General features: G+C 36.3%; 3 protein-coding genes across 11 annotated transcripts; all 3 read left to right on the top strand.

Annotated features, from left to right (window-relative positions):
* Window positions 1-303: 303 nt before the first annotated feature.
* LOC135720354 (guanine nucleotide-binding protein subunit alpha-13-like) lies at window positions 304-7,416 on the top strand. Its single transcript, XM_065242428.2, has 4 exons — window positions 304-740; window positions 3,384-3,610; window positions 4,686-4,736; window positions 6,039-7,416. The coding sequence occupies exons 1-4, from the start codon at window positions 464-466 to the stop codon at window positions 6,618-6,620; spliced, it is 1,137 nt and encodes a 378-aa protein (XP_065098500.1). The 5' UTR covers window positions 304-463; the 3' UTR covers window positions 6,621-7,416.
* Window positions 7,417-10,077: 2,661 nt separating this feature from the next.
* On the top strand, window positions 10,078-15,692 carry gna13a (guanine nucleotide binding protein (G protein), alpha 13a). Its single transcript, XM_065242429.2, has 4 exons — window positions 10,078-10,408; window positions 10,954-11,180; window positions 12,244-12,294; window positions 13,832-15,692. Exons 1-4 carry the CDS (start codon window positions 10,129-10,131, stop codon window positions 14,402-14,404), a joined length of 1,131 nt encoding a protein of 376 aa, XP_065098501.1. The 5' UTR covers window positions 10,078-10,128; the 3' UTR covers window positions 14,405-15,692.
* A 1,252-nt stretch (window positions 15,693-16,944) lies between these two features.
* LOC135720349 (archaemetzincin-2) lies at window positions 16,945-20,403 on the top strand. Of its 9 annotated transcripts, none has more exons than XM_065242414.2 (8): window positions 16,945-17,013; window positions 17,748-17,825; window positions 18,079-18,361; window positions 18,525-18,698; window positions 18,815-18,943; window positions 19,068-19,231; window positions 19,585-19,761; window positions 19,858-20,399. In XM_065242414.2, exons 3-8 carry the CDS (start codon window positions 18,079-18,081, stop codon window positions 19,987-19,989), a joined length of 1,059 nt encoding a protein of 352 aa, XP_065098486.1. In that variant the 5' UTR covers window positions 16,945-17,013; window positions 17,748-17,825; the 3' UTR covers window positions 19,990-20,399. The 9 variants fall into 9 exon arrangements, with proteins under 9 accessions (XP_065098486.1, XP_065098489.1, XP_065098492.1 ...); XM_065242417.2 differs by having other exon boundaries at window positions 16,952-17,013; window positions 17,751-17,825; window positions 19,858-20,400; XM_065242415.2 differs by having other exon boundaries at window positions 16,962-17,270; window positions 17,751-17,825; window positions 19,858-20,400.
* The last annotated feature ends 27 nt before the right edge of the window (window positions 20,404-20,430 follow it).

Genomic DNA, 20,430 nt, shown 5'->3' with positions numbered 1-20,430 from the left:
TTAAAATGATCTCCTGACATTAAAAAGTTTGTCGTGGAGGAAATACTGGAGCCTACAACTGATAAAGCACCATTTGTAAATGTTTATTTGCTGCTCAACTACTGTTTACCAATAAATAAAAAGGCGTGCATAGGTATAACTCAGCTTCGTTTGAATTTGGAGAAATTATGAAGTTTGAATTGGGCGAAATTATAGGCAAATAATGTAGAATTGCTCGGTTCAATTCCAAGTAAAACACACTGACGAATATGTATTGTTGCTTTGAATAAAAGCGTCCGCCAAATGGATTAGCTAAGCAAAAGTAGACAAACATCAAACCGTTAGTGAAAGAGGCAGTAATGCACTGTTAAGTGCGGTTGCCAATAAACTGGAAAAGAAGAAGAAGAAGAAGAACGAACGCGTGAAGTGAACGCGCCGCGCGCTCAAGCACGAGTTATGTATCCATGAAGTCGATCCTACAAAGATGGTGGATTTCCTGCCCTCCCGCAATGCAAGATTTACTATTCCCAATTGTCTCCTCTCGCATAGCGAAGTCGATCAAATCAGAAAGTCTAAGGAGATCGATGAAAGCCTTTCTCGCGAGAAGACCTTTGCGGAGAAAAAGGTGATATTGTTGTTAGGAGCTGGCGAAAGTGGCAAGTCAACTTTCCTCAAACAAATGCGCATAATTCATGGACAGGACTTCGATCAGCGGGCCAAAGAAGAGTTCCGGGATACGATCTACAGCAATGTTATCAAAGGTACCACACCAAAAGCTCAAAATCGATACGGACGGGTTTATTAAACATTATTAAAAGTGGCCGACTTTATCGTGCTGTAACTAACGGCAGGTGGAAGTGTTTGACGATGTTTTCGCGTAACGTAAAGCAGCGACTCTCGAAAACTTTCGGTTGTTCAGTCAGCGCATAGACGACGTGAAACGCCGAAGGTTTTTAGGCGTGGGGTCGAGCAACAGTTAAGTTATGTGCGTTTATCTAATATACTGGAACAGAAAGGAACAAAACTCTTCTATTTGTAACCCATATACAAGCCTTTTAATAAAACCTTTCATTAATACATCAGAGGGCTGTTCCATAAAACTTGCTTGGAAAAGCGAGGATTACGATTAAAAACCTGACTTAAATTAACCAAATGTATCAGTCCCGCTTAAATCTGTTCCATAACGGTTAGTTGAGGTTTACGCAGTCCTACTAATTTGAACGAGTCTCAAGAAGTCCCGATAATAGGCCTACTGTACTATTTAAACATAACACAGATTTAAAAAAGACAATCTGTAAGTTATTAGAATGAATACATTTTAAACCTACAAGGCATACTGCCCTTTACTTGTTTTTATTATTTATAATTAACTGTGTAACCTATATAATACATATTAAGGAATGATTTTAAACAAGTACTTTAAATGTAAATAAAATTTATTTGGGGGCACATTAAAAAAGCAGCAACTTGAGTGGAGAAAAAAGTAACAGGTGAAAATAAAACACAAATATAAAGATATTGTTCATAATGGTAAGTAGTCTACATAAGCATAATCAACTGTTAGAAATGTCTAATTTTGTGATGTTAGTTGCCAAAGAAGACTGAAGTTGACTGGCATTGAGAAAAGATCAACTGTTTGCCTTATGAAAGAAATCAAGAGGTCACTGATAGAATGGTGAGTGGACAGCATCTGAATTCACGTCATCTACAGTAGTACAAGAAATGACTGTGTAAAAGGTTGATATGTTAAACATATTCTTGACCAATCACTACTACATGACATGTTATACGTAACATTTCTATTTTATAGTGAGGGCAAATTATGTGTGCGTTATAGAGCCACAATTCATCATGTTAAACCCTGAGAGTATGAGAGATTTTAACACTGGTATATTCTGTGCGTTAAAGTGTTGATGGATAAAGTTTCATTAATTGTTTTAGGGTAAGGATAAGTAAGCACATTATAAGCCTGAAGCCCTACTTGTGTGGTTAGGTGCTCATAGTGTGAATTCCCCAACAATTATTGTCTGCAGAACACTGATACTAAAAACAAAATGCCAAGAGCATACAGTACCATCAAAAAATTACACCACCTGTTCCTACAGAATGCAGACAACATTGAACAAGTGCTGGCTTGTATACATGAAAAAGTTGGAAACTGGAGAAAGAAATATACTGTAGATCTTTAAAATAATTTGCCTGAAGGGACAACACTCAACTGCACCACAAGCATAAAAAATAAAACAATTAAATGACTGTACTTGACTTGTGTGTGTGCTTTAAATGAAATCACAGACAATCTGAATTTCTTTTTAAATGTAGGTCAATACACTGCAATTATATTGACCTACATTTATATTGCTGCGGCTATCTTAAATTGGGGTATTTAAGATTGTAATTTATTTTTTAGCATAGGTCAAGGTCAGTATAGGTATACTTTCCTATAGCCCTAAGGCTAGCCAAAGTGCTTCATTAAAGGAGAAAATAAAATACAACGTACAGAAAACTAATTATAATAAAATGTATAATGCATTGGTCTAAACATTTGACAGGCCTATCACATACCATATAATTAAAAACTGTCTATATAGTATTAATTATTATTTTAACAAAATGTGTTAAATTTGGTATATACGTTCATTTTTATACTGATAGTGGTTTATAAAGTCAAATAAAATGTCAGAGAGTCAGCGGTAATATCATGGCATTTACAGTGTTAGTGGAAGTCTAGTTAAAGGAACAGTATGTAAGAAATTTATATCAATTAATCATAAAATGGCCCTGATATGTCACTAGACATTAAGAAATAATTTTCATTTCAAATACTTATATCACTGACAACAGTGGTCTGGCCAGGATATTGTCATTTAAAAAGTGGAGTTGCAGCCCTCAACTGATGTTTATGTTGTCATTTTGTGTATTGGCCACCAGTTGGGTGATTGCAGTACCAGTTTTAGCCACAAGTATTGTTATTGCAATACCAGTTTTGGCCACAATCCTACATACTGTTCCTTTAAGCAACAACTGAGGCTTAGCCTGGCAGTTAGCCTGCCCGGACCAGGCTAGTTTCCAAGTATAAGTTGCCATAGTACCTGAGTTCCAACTTTTTCAAGTTCGCTTAATGGAACCCAATCGACTGACAATAAGTCTTGTTTTATGGAAGAGCCATCTGGTGTCATCGGTAAATCGCGTACCTACCTGGTCTGGTTCACCTGGCAGATCAGTTTTTCACTACTGAATGATATGTGCATCTTTTCAAAATTTTATTTTTTATTAATGCAGTTTCATTCAACATGGCATGTTAGTAGCATAACAATAACCAGATTCTCATCTTTATAATTGTCTATTCGTAGGGAAACATGGGTTCCTCCCACTGAGAATGAATTATCTTCTGGTTTCTTTAGGTATCCGGGTACTTGTGGATGCCCGTGAGAAACTTCATATTCCTTGGGGAGACCCCGATAACCTGGTCCATGGGGAGACGGTTATGGCTTTTGACACCAGCTCATCTATGATGGCCAAAGGGATGGTGGAGACCAAAGTCTTTATGAACTTCTTGCCCTCCATCCGTGCCCTGTGGCAAGACAGCGGTATTCAGAATGCTTATGACAGACGGCGAGAGTTTCAGCTGGTAAATGTCAAATGGTCTTTCTCTCATTTTGTTTGACATAATTAAATGATTGAGCTTTCAATTACAAATAATACAGAGTTGTGTCTGATAGTTTCATTTGTTCATAGTGATCCTCAACCAGAGTGTTGGTGATAGGGTCTCTTAAGTCTATTTCATAGGATTTATGTGAGTGTTGGGTAATGTTCTTTTAGGGTTCTGTTGTGAAACAGCTTTGTATTGAAAAGTACTGCAGATAAACAAATTGTTTTCTATGACATTGCAGTAAAACAGCACAGCAGATACTGTATTCCATGTTTCTCACCCTTCAATCCATGCAAAATGCAATATTCATAGTATAATTCTGTTGGAATGTAATTAGGGATCTTTTTATCATTATACTGCAATCTAAATGTATTTACATTCAGCAGACTTTTTTATCCAAAGCAGCTTTCATGAAAGAGCATTTTTTTGACAACTATGTTTATAAGTTGGAATAGAGTTTAGAGATCGATAAGATAGACAAACAATTACAACAAGTCTGCAATGAATGAAACATTTAAGAGATTGTGTCTTTGTGTGTGTCGACATAGTTTGACTGATTTGGGGACAGTTGAAGTGACATAAGTGCACATGAGCTTTGCATTTCAGTTATGAAAATAAAATCAATCATGTCACGATGTAGACTAAACCTGACTGAGATTAGTTCAAGTTTGATTTAGCTCAGTTTTTTTAGTTTTAATGTATAAACATTCATGTTCAGTGCATCAAAGCCAGGACATTTTCTGCAAGTTGCATTCTCCTCTTAAGTCTAATTTGCATGCCCCACCAACAAGCCAATGGAGGCCGTTCTGTGGAGTCTCATTTTCCTGATTTTGAGTTAGGCAAAGTAGCAATGTAATGTATCACAAAAGTCTTGGTAGGACAAGCATACAGTATTTTTTGGTAATCTTGCTTTTAATTGACAGGTAAGTGTAGGACAACAGGAAAGTAGGGGTAAAAATTCAAATCTGCGTTTTTGGGAACAATGTTTCATGACACTGACAGTCATGATAGTTCACACACTGGATATCTAATTTTGTTTATCTTTTCTCTTTAGGGTGAACCTGTGAAATACTTTCTGGACAATGTGGATAAACTTGGAGAACTGGTAAACACTTATGTTTTGTGTCCTTTCATTGTAACCGCAATATTTAGTAAATTAAACTGTGTCCATATGGGTTCTATATGACCATTGCTAATAAAAAGGCAACTGTGGATAAGATCATTTAATGACAGCAACAGATATGAAGACAAAATAGTTTAACATAATTTACTTAAGTCTCTGAAATGAAAATTAAAACACTAAACACTTTTATGAAATCACTCCACACATGATCAGGTCCTGCAACCCTTTGGATCAAATATATGCTCCTTATCACAGTGCACCATGTAAAGGGCAATGACATGACTATTTGCTGAGGACACCTTACAAGAAGAGAATAAATGTAAAAAATCTGTCCATACGGCTGTCATAGACACCCATTAGGGAACCAGAATAATAGTTGTAGTGATAAAGAAAACCTACAAATACTATAGGGGATATGTGCCTATAGAAATTGCTAATTCTTTTGCCCTATTCGAATGGGATTAGTTTCCTAACAGTGTTTGAGTTACAATTCTTATCACCCGATGTCTGTAATTTGTATTAACATGTAGGTGGGAGTGTCTTTTTTTATATATCTGGGGCCTTTAAGAAGATCACGTGTACTGAATGTGTGCATCACATATGATAAAACAATAACTTGTAAACATCAAACTTAAAAAAATATTTATTTTAAATAGTGTCTATTTAAATAATTTTATAATTATTGTGAAAATCTTATTAAAAGACAAAGAACTGGCTACTTAAAACAAACCCACTGAAATAAAGCCTGCGTAATTACATTGGCTAAATCATACATGATTTAGCGGTTGACTTTATTATTGTATTCTTTATTTCTTCGTTGGATGATAAAAACATAAATATTCACAATGAATGGTGCACAGCAAGAAAAAAATGCATGTGGTTGTAAGATCTACTGTAAAACTCATAAGGCGATTATATTGGCAATCACAGACATTCGCATTTGAATAGGATAAGATTTCTGAGAGGACTACAGAGTTTGCAAAAAAAACATTAAGTAAAATTCTCAGGAATTTTTTTACAGAGATCGTGAGAGGATAAAGTAGAATTTATTTGACGGGATTAATATCACAAACAGCGACTATAAAAAGTTTGTTTCTCAAACCTCATACGGAAAAACTAGTACCGTCTGAATAGGACTTTTAACAAAACTGACAGAACTGATGCCCTTCTGTGAATTTGCAGAATGGACACAATATAATATATCTGTCTTTTACTGATTTGTGGTGCACAGTTTATAACCGTATTAGGTTTCTTATCAGATTTTTATTTCCATTTAATGTACAGGATTACTTGCCCACCCAAAAAGATATACTTCTGGCACGGAAGCCCACCAAGGGTATCTATGAGTATGACTTTGAGACCGAGAATGTTCCTTTCAAGATGGTAGATTTGGGAGGGCAGCGGTCGGAGCGTAAGCGATGGTTTGAGTGCTTTTACGGCATAACCTCCATCCTCTTCCTAGTCTCATCCAGCGAGTACGATCAGGTGCTTATGGAGGATCGGCAGACCAACAGGCTTTCTGAGTCGCTCAACATCTTCGAGACGATCGTCAACCATCGTGTCTTCGCCGACGTCTCCATCATCCTTTTTCTCAATAAGACAGACTTGCTGGAAGAGAAAGTTGAGAAAGTAAGCATCAAGGACTATTTCCCGGAGTTCACCGGGGATCCCCACAAACTCCTGGATGTGCAGACGTTCCTGGTGGAGTGCTTTCGTAACAAGTGCCAGGCGCACTGGCGGGAACTTCCTTACCATCACTTCACCACTGCCATTAACACAGAGAACATTCGCCTTGTCTTCCGTGATGTCAAAGACACCATCTTATATGACAATCTTAATTCATATCACCACTGTATTGGATACTAGCACTAAATTTCTTAAAGCCACTCTTGAATTAGATTTTAGATTATGTTTCAAAATGATGTACTTACCCAGAGCGTCTATTCTAAATCGATTAGCAAGCCAAGCAACAATGTCTTCTCCTGAAGGATCAAGATATACAATAAACATTTTAGTGACAGTACATGCATAACACTTAAGCGCAATAAAAACCCTTATCAGTGGGTGGGAAGGCTGGCCTTTATATTGAATGTGCCCACCTACAGACACCACACAGAGAAATATGGGAAGAGAAGTCACCTGACTGGCGATCAATAATATCATACTAATATCAGGAAATATGAAACATAATAAGAAACTATTTTAAAGACAGAGGATTAAAAAAAATTAAAAAAAACAGTGGATTAAAAGGGATAACGGAGGAAAATATTAAGCATAGAGAAGCAAAACAGCTGATGTATTAATCAAGCAAATATTCCACTATCCACTGTGTAAAACCTTCATGTTTACATATTTGTTTAATAGATGCTATCTGTCTGTCTATCTATCACTAGATATAATCATAAGCGCATTCTCAAAATAGGTTTCACACAATTTCTTGGTACACCACTGTGGGTCCTGCTGAGGTTCTTTTAGGAGACTAATGAGAAGAACACAGCAGGGATGAATGTGGGGGGCTTCATTAGTGAGAATGGTCGGCGGGCCAGCTAACCTGAGGAGCATATCATATATACATTCAATGAATTTTTTAAGAAATCTTTTCATTATATCAATGATATAGAAGGCTTTGCACCAATAAAGTTAAAGCGCTGTATTTAATTAATTGCATGACTATTAACATATACAGATGCTTTACACCGCATCATAATAAAAACAATGGTCTCAAGATGACAAAGACTAGAAACCGAGATTACAAGAGCTCTCTGAGACCATGCTGCTTTAGAGGAGAGAGTCATTGCAGCTGCTCAGGGGTTGTCATGGCAATAGATTCTTCAGTTTCAGACTCTAAATGCATGGACCACTGATGATAACTAGCACTCGCAAGGAGTAATCCAAGTGCAAAAATCAATAAAATCAGGTGAGTCAGACCACTATTTTTAGTTATTAGTATTAGTATCAGTATTTAACCTTATAAAGATTCCTTCTTGAATGATAGCATCACAGGGATGTAAAGCAGATGGTTATTTCTGATGTTCTCACCTGTTATGGCATGTGGGATGGTGGTGATGACAAGCCTCTGGGTTTGAGATTTCACTCCACTCTTAGGGTCCTGCATCTCCAACACCACAGCCTCCACCTACCGAACACAAGATCACGACAACATGCTATGTATATAAATGCATCATGTTAAGCATTGAATAGAGGGGTCAACAAGATCCATTTACACTGTTTTATCTATGCTTTCTATCAGATGCAAATTTGTGCTCTGCTGTGTGTACATCATACTAAAATATTCCATCGTGAAGACATTCCTGCTGGTTTATGGTCTGATGGGCTAAGACTGACCCCTTTGAAATATACTGAGTAATTGATTTATGATGCTGTTTGAAGTTTTTGATGCATTGTCAGGGTCTCTGGCTTTTGATGCATGTTTGTGAACTCATGCTGCACCCTGGTCTGGATCACAGAAAGCACTTGGCCAAGTGATTGGGTCATTACTATCACTGTGAATTGACAGCTATAACAAGGAATACATGATGTAGTGGGTCACACTGTGAAAAAAAAAACACTTTAGGCATTTGCAGTATCGTATTGATACATAAAGGGCTGTATTATACCAGAGGATCATGACAAAGCTAGACTAATACCATTAGCACAAAGTGACCTTACCTGAGAATAAGCTCCTCTCATACAATTACCAACATTAAATTAAATTACGTTTATTCATTTAGCACATGCTTTTATCCGAAGTGACTTACAAATGACGAAGCATTTAAAATTTTCTCAAAGCAGCAAAAAAAAGGACACAAACTTGATAAATGAATCAGAAATTGCTGTCATCACTAAGATTTAATTGTATTAATAATATATATATATATATATATATACTAATAATAATAATTATTATTATTATTATTATTATTAATAGTCTAATTCATTAATAATACTACTCTGAACCAAAACAAATGTAATACATTCTTAAATGCATAGTATCTGACACAAGGTAACAAAATTACAATAACAAAGCATCACCTGGTTACTTTTTGGGGGTGCATATTTTTTTGTAATATGTATTTTATATGGATTAAAGTGAACTTCAAAATATTAACTGGAGAATTAAAATAATCATATTGATGTGCTCAATGAGAGCAATAATCATTTTTTTTACATGCCTCTAGAGGTTTGAATGATTACATTTATATTTATCCAATGCAAAATTCTCTTATCCCAGCTGAATATATTGACAGTTAATAACACGCAATGGATGATCTCAACCAACCTTCTTCAGGCATGCCATACGCGGTTTATAACGCATGATCCCGTACATTTCTTATGGTCATATTTGCTTCTCACAGCGTCGACGGTCTAGGTAAGGGAAACAATCTTTAGGTGAACGTGCTATGGTTCTAAACGTTGTAAATCTATAATCATCAGTGATGCACACAAAGACGATAGCCGCGTGCGCCAATCAGGTAACCGCTCTGCTGATGTAGGTAAATCAGTTGTGCAGAAGATTAATAGAGAGCATTGATGACACTTACAGGTTATGTACAGTAGATGGCGACATTCACTCATAGCATCTTTACTGTAAGTGTTTAATATTTGTGCACATGTAACTTTCAGACTGTAAACTCCAATAGTTGCTGAAAAACAAAACACATTTTAATGGTGTTTATTACTAACACTATTCAGAACCTTTAGGTGTTTACCATAAAACCATGAAAAAGTGTGTAGTCTGTTGGCTTAACATAAACATTTAACTAATAAAACTCACCAAAATACCAGTAGAGACTATTAAAGTCTCTGTTAAAACAAAACAATTACTATTAAAAAAATTAAATCCATTTGCAATGCTGGTGGTTTTATTTTTTTTTTCTTAGCAGAGTTGCTGTAGGGCACAGGCGGAACATGCCGGAAGTTAAAGAAAAAACTTAAATTGTTTAAAATGATCTCCTGTAATATCGTACATCCGCAACAGGTTTGCTAGTGCTTACGTCATTAAAAAGTTTGTCGTTGAGGAAATACTGAAGCCTACAACTTATAAAGCACCATTTGTAAATGTTTATTTGCTGCTCAACTACTGTTTACCAATAAATACAAATGCGTGCATAGGTATACGTTAGCTCTGCTTCGTTTGAATTTGGAGAAATTATAGGCAAATAATGTAAAATTTCTCGGTTCGATTCCAGGTAAACACACACTGACGAATATGTATTGTTGTTTTGAATAAAAGCGTCCGCCAAATGGATTAGCTTAACTAAAGTAGACAAACATCAAACCACACCCCGTTGCATCCGCCCGTTAGTGAAAGAACACGTGAACGCGCCGCGCGCTCAAGCACGAGTGATGTATCCATGAAGTCGATACTACAAAGATGGCGGATTTCCTGCCCTCCCGGACTGCAATAGTTTGTATTCCCAATTGTCTCCTCTCGCACAGCGAAGTCGATCAAATCAGAAAATCTAAGGAGATCGATAAAAACATTTCTCGCGAGAAGACCTATGTGAAGAAACTGGTGAAGATACTGTTGTTAGGAGCTGGCGAAAGTGGCAAGTCAACTTTCCTCAAACAAATGCGCATAATTCATGGGCAGGACTTCGATCAGCGGGCCAAAGAAGAGTTCCGGGCTACGATCTACAGCAATGTTATCAAAGGTACCACACCAAAAGCTTAAAATCAATACGGACGGGTTTATTAAAGATTATTAAATGGGGCCGACTTCATCGTGCTGTAACTGTAACGGCAGGTGGAAGTGTTTGACGATGTTTTCGCGTAAGCAGCGACTCTCGAAAACTTTCGGTTTTTCAGTCAGCGCATAGACGACGTGAAAGGCCGAAGGTTTTTAGGCGTGTGGTTTGTCGAGCAACAGTAATGTACGTTTATTGGAGCAGAAAGGAAGAAAACTCTACTTGAAACACTTGTATTTGTAACCTAAATGCAAGCCTTTCAATAAAATCTTTCATTATCATCGGTGTCATCGGTACATAGCGTACCTACCTACTATGACTGGTCTAGTTCACCTGGCAGATCAGTTTTTTATTACTTACTGATATGTGCATCTTTTCAAAATGTAATTTAATTTTCATCAACATGGCATGTTAGTAGCATCACAATAACCAGATTCTCATCTTTATAATTGTCTTCATAGTGAAACATGGGCTCCTCCCACTGAGATTGAATAATCTTATGGTCTCTTTAGGCATCAGGGTGCTGGTGGATGCCCGTGAGAAACTTCATATTCCTTGGGGAGACCCCGATAACCAGGTCCATGGGGAGACGGTTATGGCTTTTGACACCCGCTCATCCATGATGGCCAAAGGGATGGTGGAGACCAAAGTCTTTATGAACTTCTTGCCCTCCATCCGTGCCCTGTGGCAAGACAGCGGTATTCAGAATGCTTATGACAGACGGCGAGAGTTTCAGCTGGTAAATGTCAAATGGTCTTTCTCTTATTTGTTTTGACATAATTAAATGATTGAGCTTTCAATTACAAATAATACAGAGTTGTGTCTGATAGTTTCATTTGTTCATAGTGATCCTCAACCAGAGTGTTGGTGATAGGGTCTCTTAAGTCATTTTCATAGGATTTATGTGAGTGTTGGGTAATGTTCTTTTAGGGATCTGTTGTGAAACAGCTTTGTATTTGAAAGTACTGCATATAAACACATTGTTTTCTATGACATTGCAGTAAAATCAGCACAGCAGATACTGTATTCTGTGTTTCTCACCTTTTAATCCATGCAAAATGCAGTATTCATAGTATAATTCCTACCTGTCATAAATTTGGAATGTAATTATGGATCTTTTTTTTCATTATCCGGCATTCTATATTAACATTCACTTTTTTTTATCCAAAGCAGCTTTCATAAAAGAGCATTTTGTCAAACCATGTTTATAAGTTGGAATAGAGTTTAGAGATCGATAAGACAAATAATTACAACAAGTCTGCAATGAAAGAAACATTTTAAAGATTGTGTCTTTGTGTGTTGTCGACATAGTTTGACTGATTTGGGGACAGTTGAAGTGACATGAGTGCACATGAGCTTAGTTTGCATTTTAGTTATGAAAATAAAATCAATCATGTCACGATGTAGCCTAAACATGACTGAGATTAGTTCAAGTTTGATTAAGTGTTAATGTAAAAACATTCATGTTTATTGCAATTGAGCCAGGACATTTTTTGCAAGTTGCATTCTAATTTGCATGCTCCATCAAACAAGCCAATGGAGGCTGTGCTGTGGAGTCTCATTTTCCTGATTTTGAGTTAGGCAAAGTAGCAATGTAGTGTATCACAATAGTGTCTTTCTTGGTAGGACAAGCACACAGTAATTTTTTGTAATCTTGCTTTAAATTGACAGGCAAGTGTAGGACAACAGGAAAGTAGGGGTGAAAATTGAACCTGCGTTTTTGGGAACAATGTTTCATGACACTTGACAGTCATTAAAGTTCACACACTGGATATCTAATTTTGTTTTTCCTTTCTCTTTAGGGTGAATCTGTGAAATACTTTCTGGACAATGTGGATAAACTTGGAGAACCGGTAAACACTTATGCTTTGTGTCCTTTCATTGTAACAGCAATATTTAGTGAATTGAACTGTGTCCATATGGGTTCTATATGACCATTGCTACACTGTAAAAATACTTTGCTGCCTTAAAAGTTTTTTTCAGAGATGAGTTGTCACAACTTATAAAATATAGTTGAGAAACAAGTTAAAACAACTCACCTGTCGTTATAACAACTCATCTCTAGTCAAGATAAATAATAGTAAGTTGAAATGACTTGTAAATCTGAGTTGATTCAACAAAAAATTTTAAGGCAGCAAAGTATTTTTTACAGTGTAATAAAAAAGCAACTGTGGGTAACATAATTTTATGACAGCAACAGATATGAACACAAAATAGTTTAACATAATTTTCTTAAGTCTCTGAAATGGAATTTAAAACACTAAACACTTTTATGAAATCACACCACAAATGATCAGATCCTGCAACCTTTGGATCAAATATATGCTCCTTATCTCCGTGCACCATGTAAAGGGCATAGATATGACTATTGGCTGAGGACACCTTACAAGCAGAGAATAAATGTAAAAAAATACATGCTTTGGATAGAAAAAGATGCTCTATGGTCTAGAGTTGGTCTAAATTTGGACATTGACACCTAAGAATCGAAACTGATCTGCAAAAGTTTTAGCGCAAAGTAGAAGTCTTAATGTGTGATATGAAATTTGATCTTGTTTATAGGACAAAGAATATTAATAGCTGTAGTGATTAAAACTACAAATACTAAAGGGGCTATGTGCCTATGGAAATTGCTCATTCTTTAGCCTTATTCGAACTGGATTAGTTTCCTAAACAATGTTTTAGTTACAATTGTTATCACCCGAAGTCTGTGATTTGTATTCCCATGTAAACTACAGAAGTGGGAGTGTGTTTTTCATATGTCTAGGGCCTTTAAGAAGATCACATATACTGAATGTGTGCATCACATATGATAAAAACAATAACTTGTAAACATCAAACTTAAAAACAACAATTATTGAAAATACATTTACATGAACGTTAATTTTATAATTATTATGAAAATCTTATTAAAAGACATAGAACTGGCTACTTAAAACAAACCTACTGTGGTAGCATAAAAAAAATGCATGTAGTAGTAAGATCTACTGTAGTTTTATTGACCAAAACTCATAAGTCAATCACAGACATTTGCATTCAAATAGGATTAGATTTTTGAGAGGACCACAAAGTTTGCCAAAAAACGGTAAGTACATTTCTCAGGATTTTTTTTACAGAGATCATGAGAGGAAAACTAGACTTGGCACATTCGGACGGGATTCATAACACAAACTGCGTCTATAAAAAGTCAGTTTCTCAAACCTCCTATGGAAAAAATATTACTGTCCAAATAGGGATTTTGACAAAACGGTTAGTAAGATTTGAAACTGATGCCCTTCTGTGAATTTGCAGAAAGGACACAATATAATATATCTGTCTTTTACTGATTTGTGGTGCACAGTTTATAACCGTATTAGGTTTCTTATCCGATTTTTATTTCCATTTAATGTACAGGATTACTTGCCCACCCAAAAAGATATACTTCTGGCACGGAAGCCCACCAAGGGTATCTATGAGTATGACTTTGAGATCAAGAATGTTCCTTTCAAGATGGTAGATGTGGGAGGGCAGCGGTCGGAGCGTAAGCGATGGTTCGAGTGCTTTGACTGCGTAACCTCCATCCTCTTCCTAGTCTCATCCAGCGAGTACGATCAGGTGCTTATGGAGGATCGGCAGACCAACAGGCTCTCTGAGTCGCTCAACATCTTCGAGACGATCGTCAACAATCGTGTCTTCGCCAACGTCTCCATCATCCTTTTTCTCAATAAGACAGACTTGCTGGAAGAGAAAGTTGAGAAAGTGAACATCAAGGACTATTTCCCAGAGTTCACCGGGGATCCCCACAAACTCCTGGATGTGCAGACGTTCCTGGTGGAGTGCTTCCGTAACAAGCGTCGGGAGCAACAGCAGAAACCGCTTTACCATCACTTCACCACTGCTATTAATACAGAGAACATTCGCCTCGTCTTCCGTGATGTCAAAGACACCATCTTACATGACAATCTTAAACAGCTTATGTTACAATAAATGGCACAAGAAAGCCTTAAGAACATTGAATTTTAATTAGGTTTTTAGTTTATTTAATACAAACAACAAGTGGTTCTATACATATTGTGGTTAAAAATGGATTGGATGATAATTATGCATACTTTAAAGTTATTGCATGACATTACTGCCATATAAGTGACAGGAATTTGATGTAAGCCACGAAGCAAACCTTCCGAAGCACGTTGTAGCTATATCGGATATGCTAAGGAACGGTCCTCAGTTATTCACCAAAATGCTGTAATTATAATGGTTTACTGTATGTTTATAAACGTGTATGTTGTATGTAATAATAACACTCCAGTAACTCAAAGGCATAACACCCAGCTTTTTAAAAAGTAACCGTGAAAGCTCAGGGCTTTAAATATTTTTTCAAACGGCTCTTCTGCAGCAGTGATGCAGAAGATTGATGTGGTTGATTCGGATCAGTTTATTATAGGAGAGCATGTCTTTGTTGTCAATTTTTGTTGACAATAAAGTAGTACAATTAAGGTACTTTTGTACTTGCATTTGTCGTGTATAAGACAAGGGAAAGTATCTTAGACATTCACCATTAAAGCTTGTACAGAATGTTTCTCTGTAAAATTTGTAATATTTTTTTTTAAATCCTACTCTGACATTTTACCCAACGTTTTTATCTCTAACAAACATTTACCACTAAAGGCTGTTCCAATTTGTCATTTACTGGCTGTTGACCGGTAAAGATGCAGAATTTCTTATAAAAGCCATTATACCCATATTGAGTGGTTGAAATTTGTATATTTTATTGTTTTTTTTAATGAATTTACTTTAAAATGAAAAGCTTCTGTGTAGGTTGAGGTGGATAGCTTTAGCTCAGGGTTTTGTAAAATGGCTCTTGACACAGTCCATGTGTATTCTGGTTTAATGGTTAGTATAGATTTTGGAGTGTATTCTTACAGGCCAAAGAATTCACCTTTGTTTGCCTTAAATATATCTATACAAGACTATTTCATTAAAGATAGCAACAGAAGCTGCTTTGATTTAAGACAAATAAAAATGCGTTGATCAGTAGACCAATGCTTAATGAAAGCACTGTAATGTGACTGTTAGAGGTAATTGGGTTTAGTGGATTGCCTACATTTAAAGTCTGTATGTATAAACTCTGTGTTCTCGTACAATGCGGTTGTATGTTTTGTCATGGCAATAATCACATGCTTTTTGTATAGTGTGTTTTTGTTTGTTTTTTGTTGATGGCTTTGTGTATTTGTTCATTAAATCTAACATTACCAGAATAAATGTGGTTTTCTAATTGTTGTAATTTCTGTGGAAATGTTGCGATTGTTTGACCCTGTGTTACAATGTTTTAACTCACCAAAATGTACGTGAACTTTTTACACCACCCCTAAAATCAAATTTTTCCAATGTGAACTTGAGCATATTTACATGCTTCATTTTCAAATAATTCATTTAATGGCAGAACCAAAAAAAAAAGGTCAGGAAGCTAATTGTGGTTTCAAACACATTCTCATATGTTAGGGACATCTAATTTCTAGGGGCGGCTTCCCAGACAGGGCTTGACCCCTTCAGACCCTGGCCTGCGTCCACTGGAATGGACATCACATGTTTTGTAGTTCAAATGAATAAAAATACTGATCAACCAATCAAAATAAGGCACACTGATTAAACGCCTGAAAATCTGAAGAGGTTAAGTCTAGTCCTTGGCTAAAATGCATGTTTGAGCTGTCTTAAAGGGGCCATGGCATGGAAATCTGACTTTTTCCATGTTTAAGTGCTATAATTGGGTTCCCAGTGCTTCTATCAACCTAGAAAATGTGAAAAAGGTCAACCTAGTAACTTAGTTTTTGTAAATCATTCTCTGCAAGCACGTGGAAAATTAGGTCATTGTAATTTGTCTCCCCTTATGATGTCATAAGGAGATCTTATTATAATAATACCGCCCCTTAATCTGCACTATCCAACCACAGCACAGCCATTAGGTCAAAGAAAGAGAGAGAGAGAGAGAAAATAATTGACAGCACAATTGAGTTTCAATTGCAACAAACCACCATCATTGCGAAAAGTGTTTGAATTTCATTAGCTCATTTGCATTTTAATGGACACACCCAAAACGGCACATTTTTGCTCGTGTCTACAAAGTGTCAATTTGACATGTTAAAATAAATTATCTATATGGTATTTTGAGCTAAAATAATAATTTGATTTATTTTACATCTTAAAAAAGTCTTGTGACATGGCCCCTTTAACTAAAAACAGCTTGACATATCTTAAAATCTAAATCTAATCTCAAGATACACACCAGTTATGTTTTTTGTAAGGCATGTTTGTAAAAATAACTTAATGTCCTAATTAAAAGCCTATCAACACTTCCTGAGAAACTGCTCTATAAAGTCAGAGCAGATTGATCAACCCTTTAATTATTATAAAATGTCACAATAACGTGGTATTACAAAGGCTCTTTAGTATCATTATACCATAAATACATTTACATAATTTCATGTCTTTTGGTTTTTAGCTTGTTTAGATAAACCCTGACGTCACAAGAAGCATTGACATCATTTCCAAAATGGCGACGACCGACTTTTCAGTGAAAGAACTGACGTTTCACGGGAGTATGTAAACATGCAATATCACGACATTTAGAAGCGATTGTGCATCAGTGAATGCGGACGTTTCTCCAGATTTGGTGGTTAACGAGACCCATAGCTTATTAAATAACATAGCATGCTGCTAGGTTTACATTTGACTGGTTTCAAACGGACTTTTAAGGCTTACCGGGATTTCCACCTGCGACTTTGTAACTTTAAAGTAGTCCACATTTCTATGGAGATATTCATTCGCTTTTTATTTGTGGGAGTCGACCAATAACGTAAGCCACATTTTTAAGGTAGCGTGTATTTGGCTTTCATGAATATGTGTTAACTTGTGCACCTGGCTAGCTATGCTTTTGGGAGCTATAAAGTCCACCTATTGTCACAATGCGCAGAGTACACCTGTCTAATGGGACCATAATGCTGTACATCCCACTAACAGTACAAAGTGCTGCGTCTAAAATAGCCTACTTTATAATATAAAAGTTAATTGCATGTACGCAACTGTAGTATGCAGTATGTAAGAAATTAATAAAGTATTAAATTAATTATCTATCTATCTATCTATCTATCTATCTATCTATCTGCTAAAAAAAAACAATAAAACCATTACAGAAAATTATAATAGGAACCTTAGCTTTTACCATTAAAACCACACCACTGTAGTGTGTTTTGGGCCATATTCTATTAGAACCAATAAAATTCACAATAAAACCAATAGAATTTCTTTGATGGTGTCTATAATTTTTTTTTAGCAGGGCTACCTATCCCTGATCATCTTATGCTTACTTTGGGACACCATTCTACCCACAAGAGCCACCAAATTCATTAAGGTAATTAATTAGAAAGATTGTAAATCTGTGCGCTGTGCACAGTATTTCCTTTTTTGCAGGATGTTCCTCTTTGTGCCCTCTGTGTGTAAGCATGGTAAAAACATAGATAATTATGGGACAGTAAGTCAGTACAGTCTTTATACATTTCAGACAGTCCTTGGTTCCTAAAATTGTGGTGCTGAATGTGTGAGATTGAAACGTATTAAACATTATTATTTGTCCATGTGTGTTTTTGTATATTGTATATGCATAGATGCAGGTTATAGAGCATCCTGTTGAGAGACTTCACACTGCTCTCCTGTCCACACATAAAGATCTTATAGCCTCGTACCAGCAGTTCAGCACAGCAGAGAAGACACTTTTAGAGGAAGGACTCAAACCTGGCAATTCACTTTTCAGACCCATCACCATTCACTCGGACTCTGACTGGATTCCTGCACATCCAGAAGATCCCCAAGACTTTCAGAGTTTTTACGGACACCGATACCGCAGGTCTCCAAACAGTGGACATAGGACCATCTACATTCAAACTATTGGTTAGTATGCATGGTAGATTGAATAACATAAATGTGTTAATCTTCCTGTAGATTAATTAGTGGAGCATTTTATTAGTAGGAGCTATGGAAAAATGCGTCTACTAAATGGATAAATATAAATTGTATCAAATTTGTAATTGCATCTCTTTTCGTGAATACACAGGCTCTTTTGGGGAAGGAGGTGTCTTGGCAGAACAGTTTGTTGAATGGCTAAAGGACTACTGCCAGGCGTTTTATTACGGACTTGAGGTGAAGCTTTTACCATCCGTAACAGTTGCTTCAACAGCTTGTACGTTTCGCATCAACAGTAACACGCACAACCTTCAGCTTCATGCCGGTTAGTACAGCTGCAACCAGAACCATTTTCATTGCCACCCTTTAAGGAACATTTTTATGTAAAAAAAATAAAATAAAATGAAAGCTTTCGTTGTATTTATGTATTTATGTTTACAGGAGATCTTTTGGACTTCTTGAAAAAGAGGAAACCTAACGATGCATTTTGCATTGTGGGGATCACCATGATTGATTTATACCCAAAAGAGTCATGGAATTTTGTTTTTGGACAAGCTTCCCTAACTGAAGGTGATATTCAGTTTTTGTGTTGATCTGATTGTCCAGTCACACTGCCAGTTATATTTGATCTTTTTAGTTTCTTTTAAAATAAAAGTTATTAGTAAGATCATGACTCAAGTCTTTGTTAATTTAGGAATGGGGGTGTTCAGCTTTGCCCGATACGATGATCACTTTTACAAAAAAAACTATGCAGGGCGGCTAAATAAGACAACAAAGCCAAAGCAAGGAGATTACTCCGTGTTCCAGAATTACTACACTCCTCCGATCACAAGCACCCTCCTCCTGCGTTCATGCAAGGTCAGGATGCAAATTGTTTAATTTTGAAATCTTTAGGTTTTTGACTTCCAAACTCATTACTGGAAGATCAATTAAACAATTTACACATCAAACAATGAAATTTCAATGTTCAGAACACATGTTCACTGTTCATGAAGACAATATGCAGGGACGCAGCAGCAATAAGGTAGGGGTAAAAAGAAGATACATTACATTTTAAAGGGATGCAACCAAACTACTGTACTTCCATAATCTTTTGAGGACCTGGGGTAATAAAATAATAAATAAAAAATGTATGAGATGACTTAAAAGTCACAAAATGCCCTACTGTTTTGCATAGAGCTCTTACCGACAGCTATTATCTGTGCATCTAGACCGTGACTCATGAAATTGGACATATATTTGGTATGAAGCACTGCCAGTGGCTGCAGTGTGTCATGCAGGGCTCCAATCACTTAGAAGAGTCTGACCGTAGACCACTTGATCTCTGCCCCATATGTTTGAGAAAACTGCAGTCTTCTATTGGATTCAAAATAGCTGATAGATACAAGGTATGGAAAAACCAAGTCAAACTACTTGTTTTTACCATCATATGTTTAGCATTTTTAAGATCTAATGACTAAATAAGAAGCTTGTTTTTTCGGTAGGCTTTACTGCACTGGATTGAAGATGGAAATGACGGCGCTGGACAACACTCATCCAAACCCACACAAGCCTTTCAAGAGAGTAGACACTGGATTTCCGAGTGCTTGAAAATATTGGAAAGTGAAACATTGTGAGGCAATCAACCAGAATGATATCTAGATTTGCTATGTGTACTTAGTAGCTTTGGTCAAGGTTATAACTTAATTTATTGGGCCCAGAAAACATTGAGTGATGCCCCTCTTGTCTGGGCTAAATGAGATGTTGGGCCATTCCTCATCAGGGGCTCAGGTCAATGGTTTTAGAAGCAACTTTTTTGTTTTGTCAAGTTTTTTACTTATGTGCAGGTCTGGGCATTTACTGTATAGGGGCATTGTCATGTTAGAAAAGAGCTCTGCCCAAACTGTTGCTATAAATTTAGAAGCACACAATTCTTTAAAATGTAATTATATGCTGTTTTAAGATTTATGCCTGATTTAGATTTATTTATGCTGTATTAAGATTTATAAACCTGTTTATTACAAAACGTTTGTCCATATCTGAAGTAAACTAATCAAAGCTGTGTATCTGTCTTTCTG

This window comes from Paramisgurnus dabryanus, chromosome 1, assembly GCF_030506205.2.
Source record: "Paramisgurnus dabryanus chromosome 1, PD_genome_1.1, whole genome shotgun sequence".
Taxonomy (NCBI): Eukaryota; Metazoa; Chordata; class Actinopteri; order Cypriniformes; family Cobitidae; genus Paramisgurnus; species Paramisgurnus dabryanus.
Note: the sequence above shows the minus strand (reverse complement) of the source record. Positions and strands in the feature narration are given on the sequence as shown.

Bases quoted from the DNA above. Each gene is read 5' to 3' on its own strand.
- gna13a (XM_065242429.2), top strand. From the start codon at position 10,129: ATGGCGGATTTCCTGCCCTCCCGGACTGCAATAGTTTGTATTCCCAAT. The intron at 11,181-12,243 runs GTAAATGTCAAA...CTTTCTCTTTAG, and splicing joins GACGGCGAGAGTTTCAGCTG to GGTGAATCTGTGAAATACTT. The intron at 12,295-13,831 runs GTAAACACTTAT...TTTAATGTACAG, and splicing joins TGGATAAACTTGGAGAACCG to GATTACTTGCCCACCCAAAA.
- LOC135720354 (XM_065242428.2), top strand. From the start codon at position 464: ATGGTGGATTTCCTGCCCTCCCGCAATGCAAGATTTACTATTCCCAAT. The intron at 741-3,383 runs GTACCACACCAA...TGGTTTCTTTAG, and splicing joins CTACAGCAATGTTATCAAAG to GTATCCGGGTACTTGTGGAT. The intron at 4,737-6,038 runs GTAAACACTTAT...TTTAATGTACAG, and splicing joins TGGATAAACTTGGAGAACTG to GATTACTTGCCCACCCAAAA.
- LOC135720349 (XM_065242420.2), top strand. From the start codon at position 18,079: ATGCAGGTTATAGAGCATCCTGTTGAGAGACTTCACACTGCTCTCCTG. The intron at 18,699-18,814 runs GTTAGTACAGCT...TTATGTTTACAG, and splicing joins CAACCTTCAGCTTCATGCCG to GAGATCTTTTGGACTTCTTG. The intron at 18,944-19,067 runs GTGATATTCAGT...TTGTTAATTTAG, and splicing joins ACAAGCTTCCCTAACTGAAG to GAATGGGGGTGTTCAGCTTT.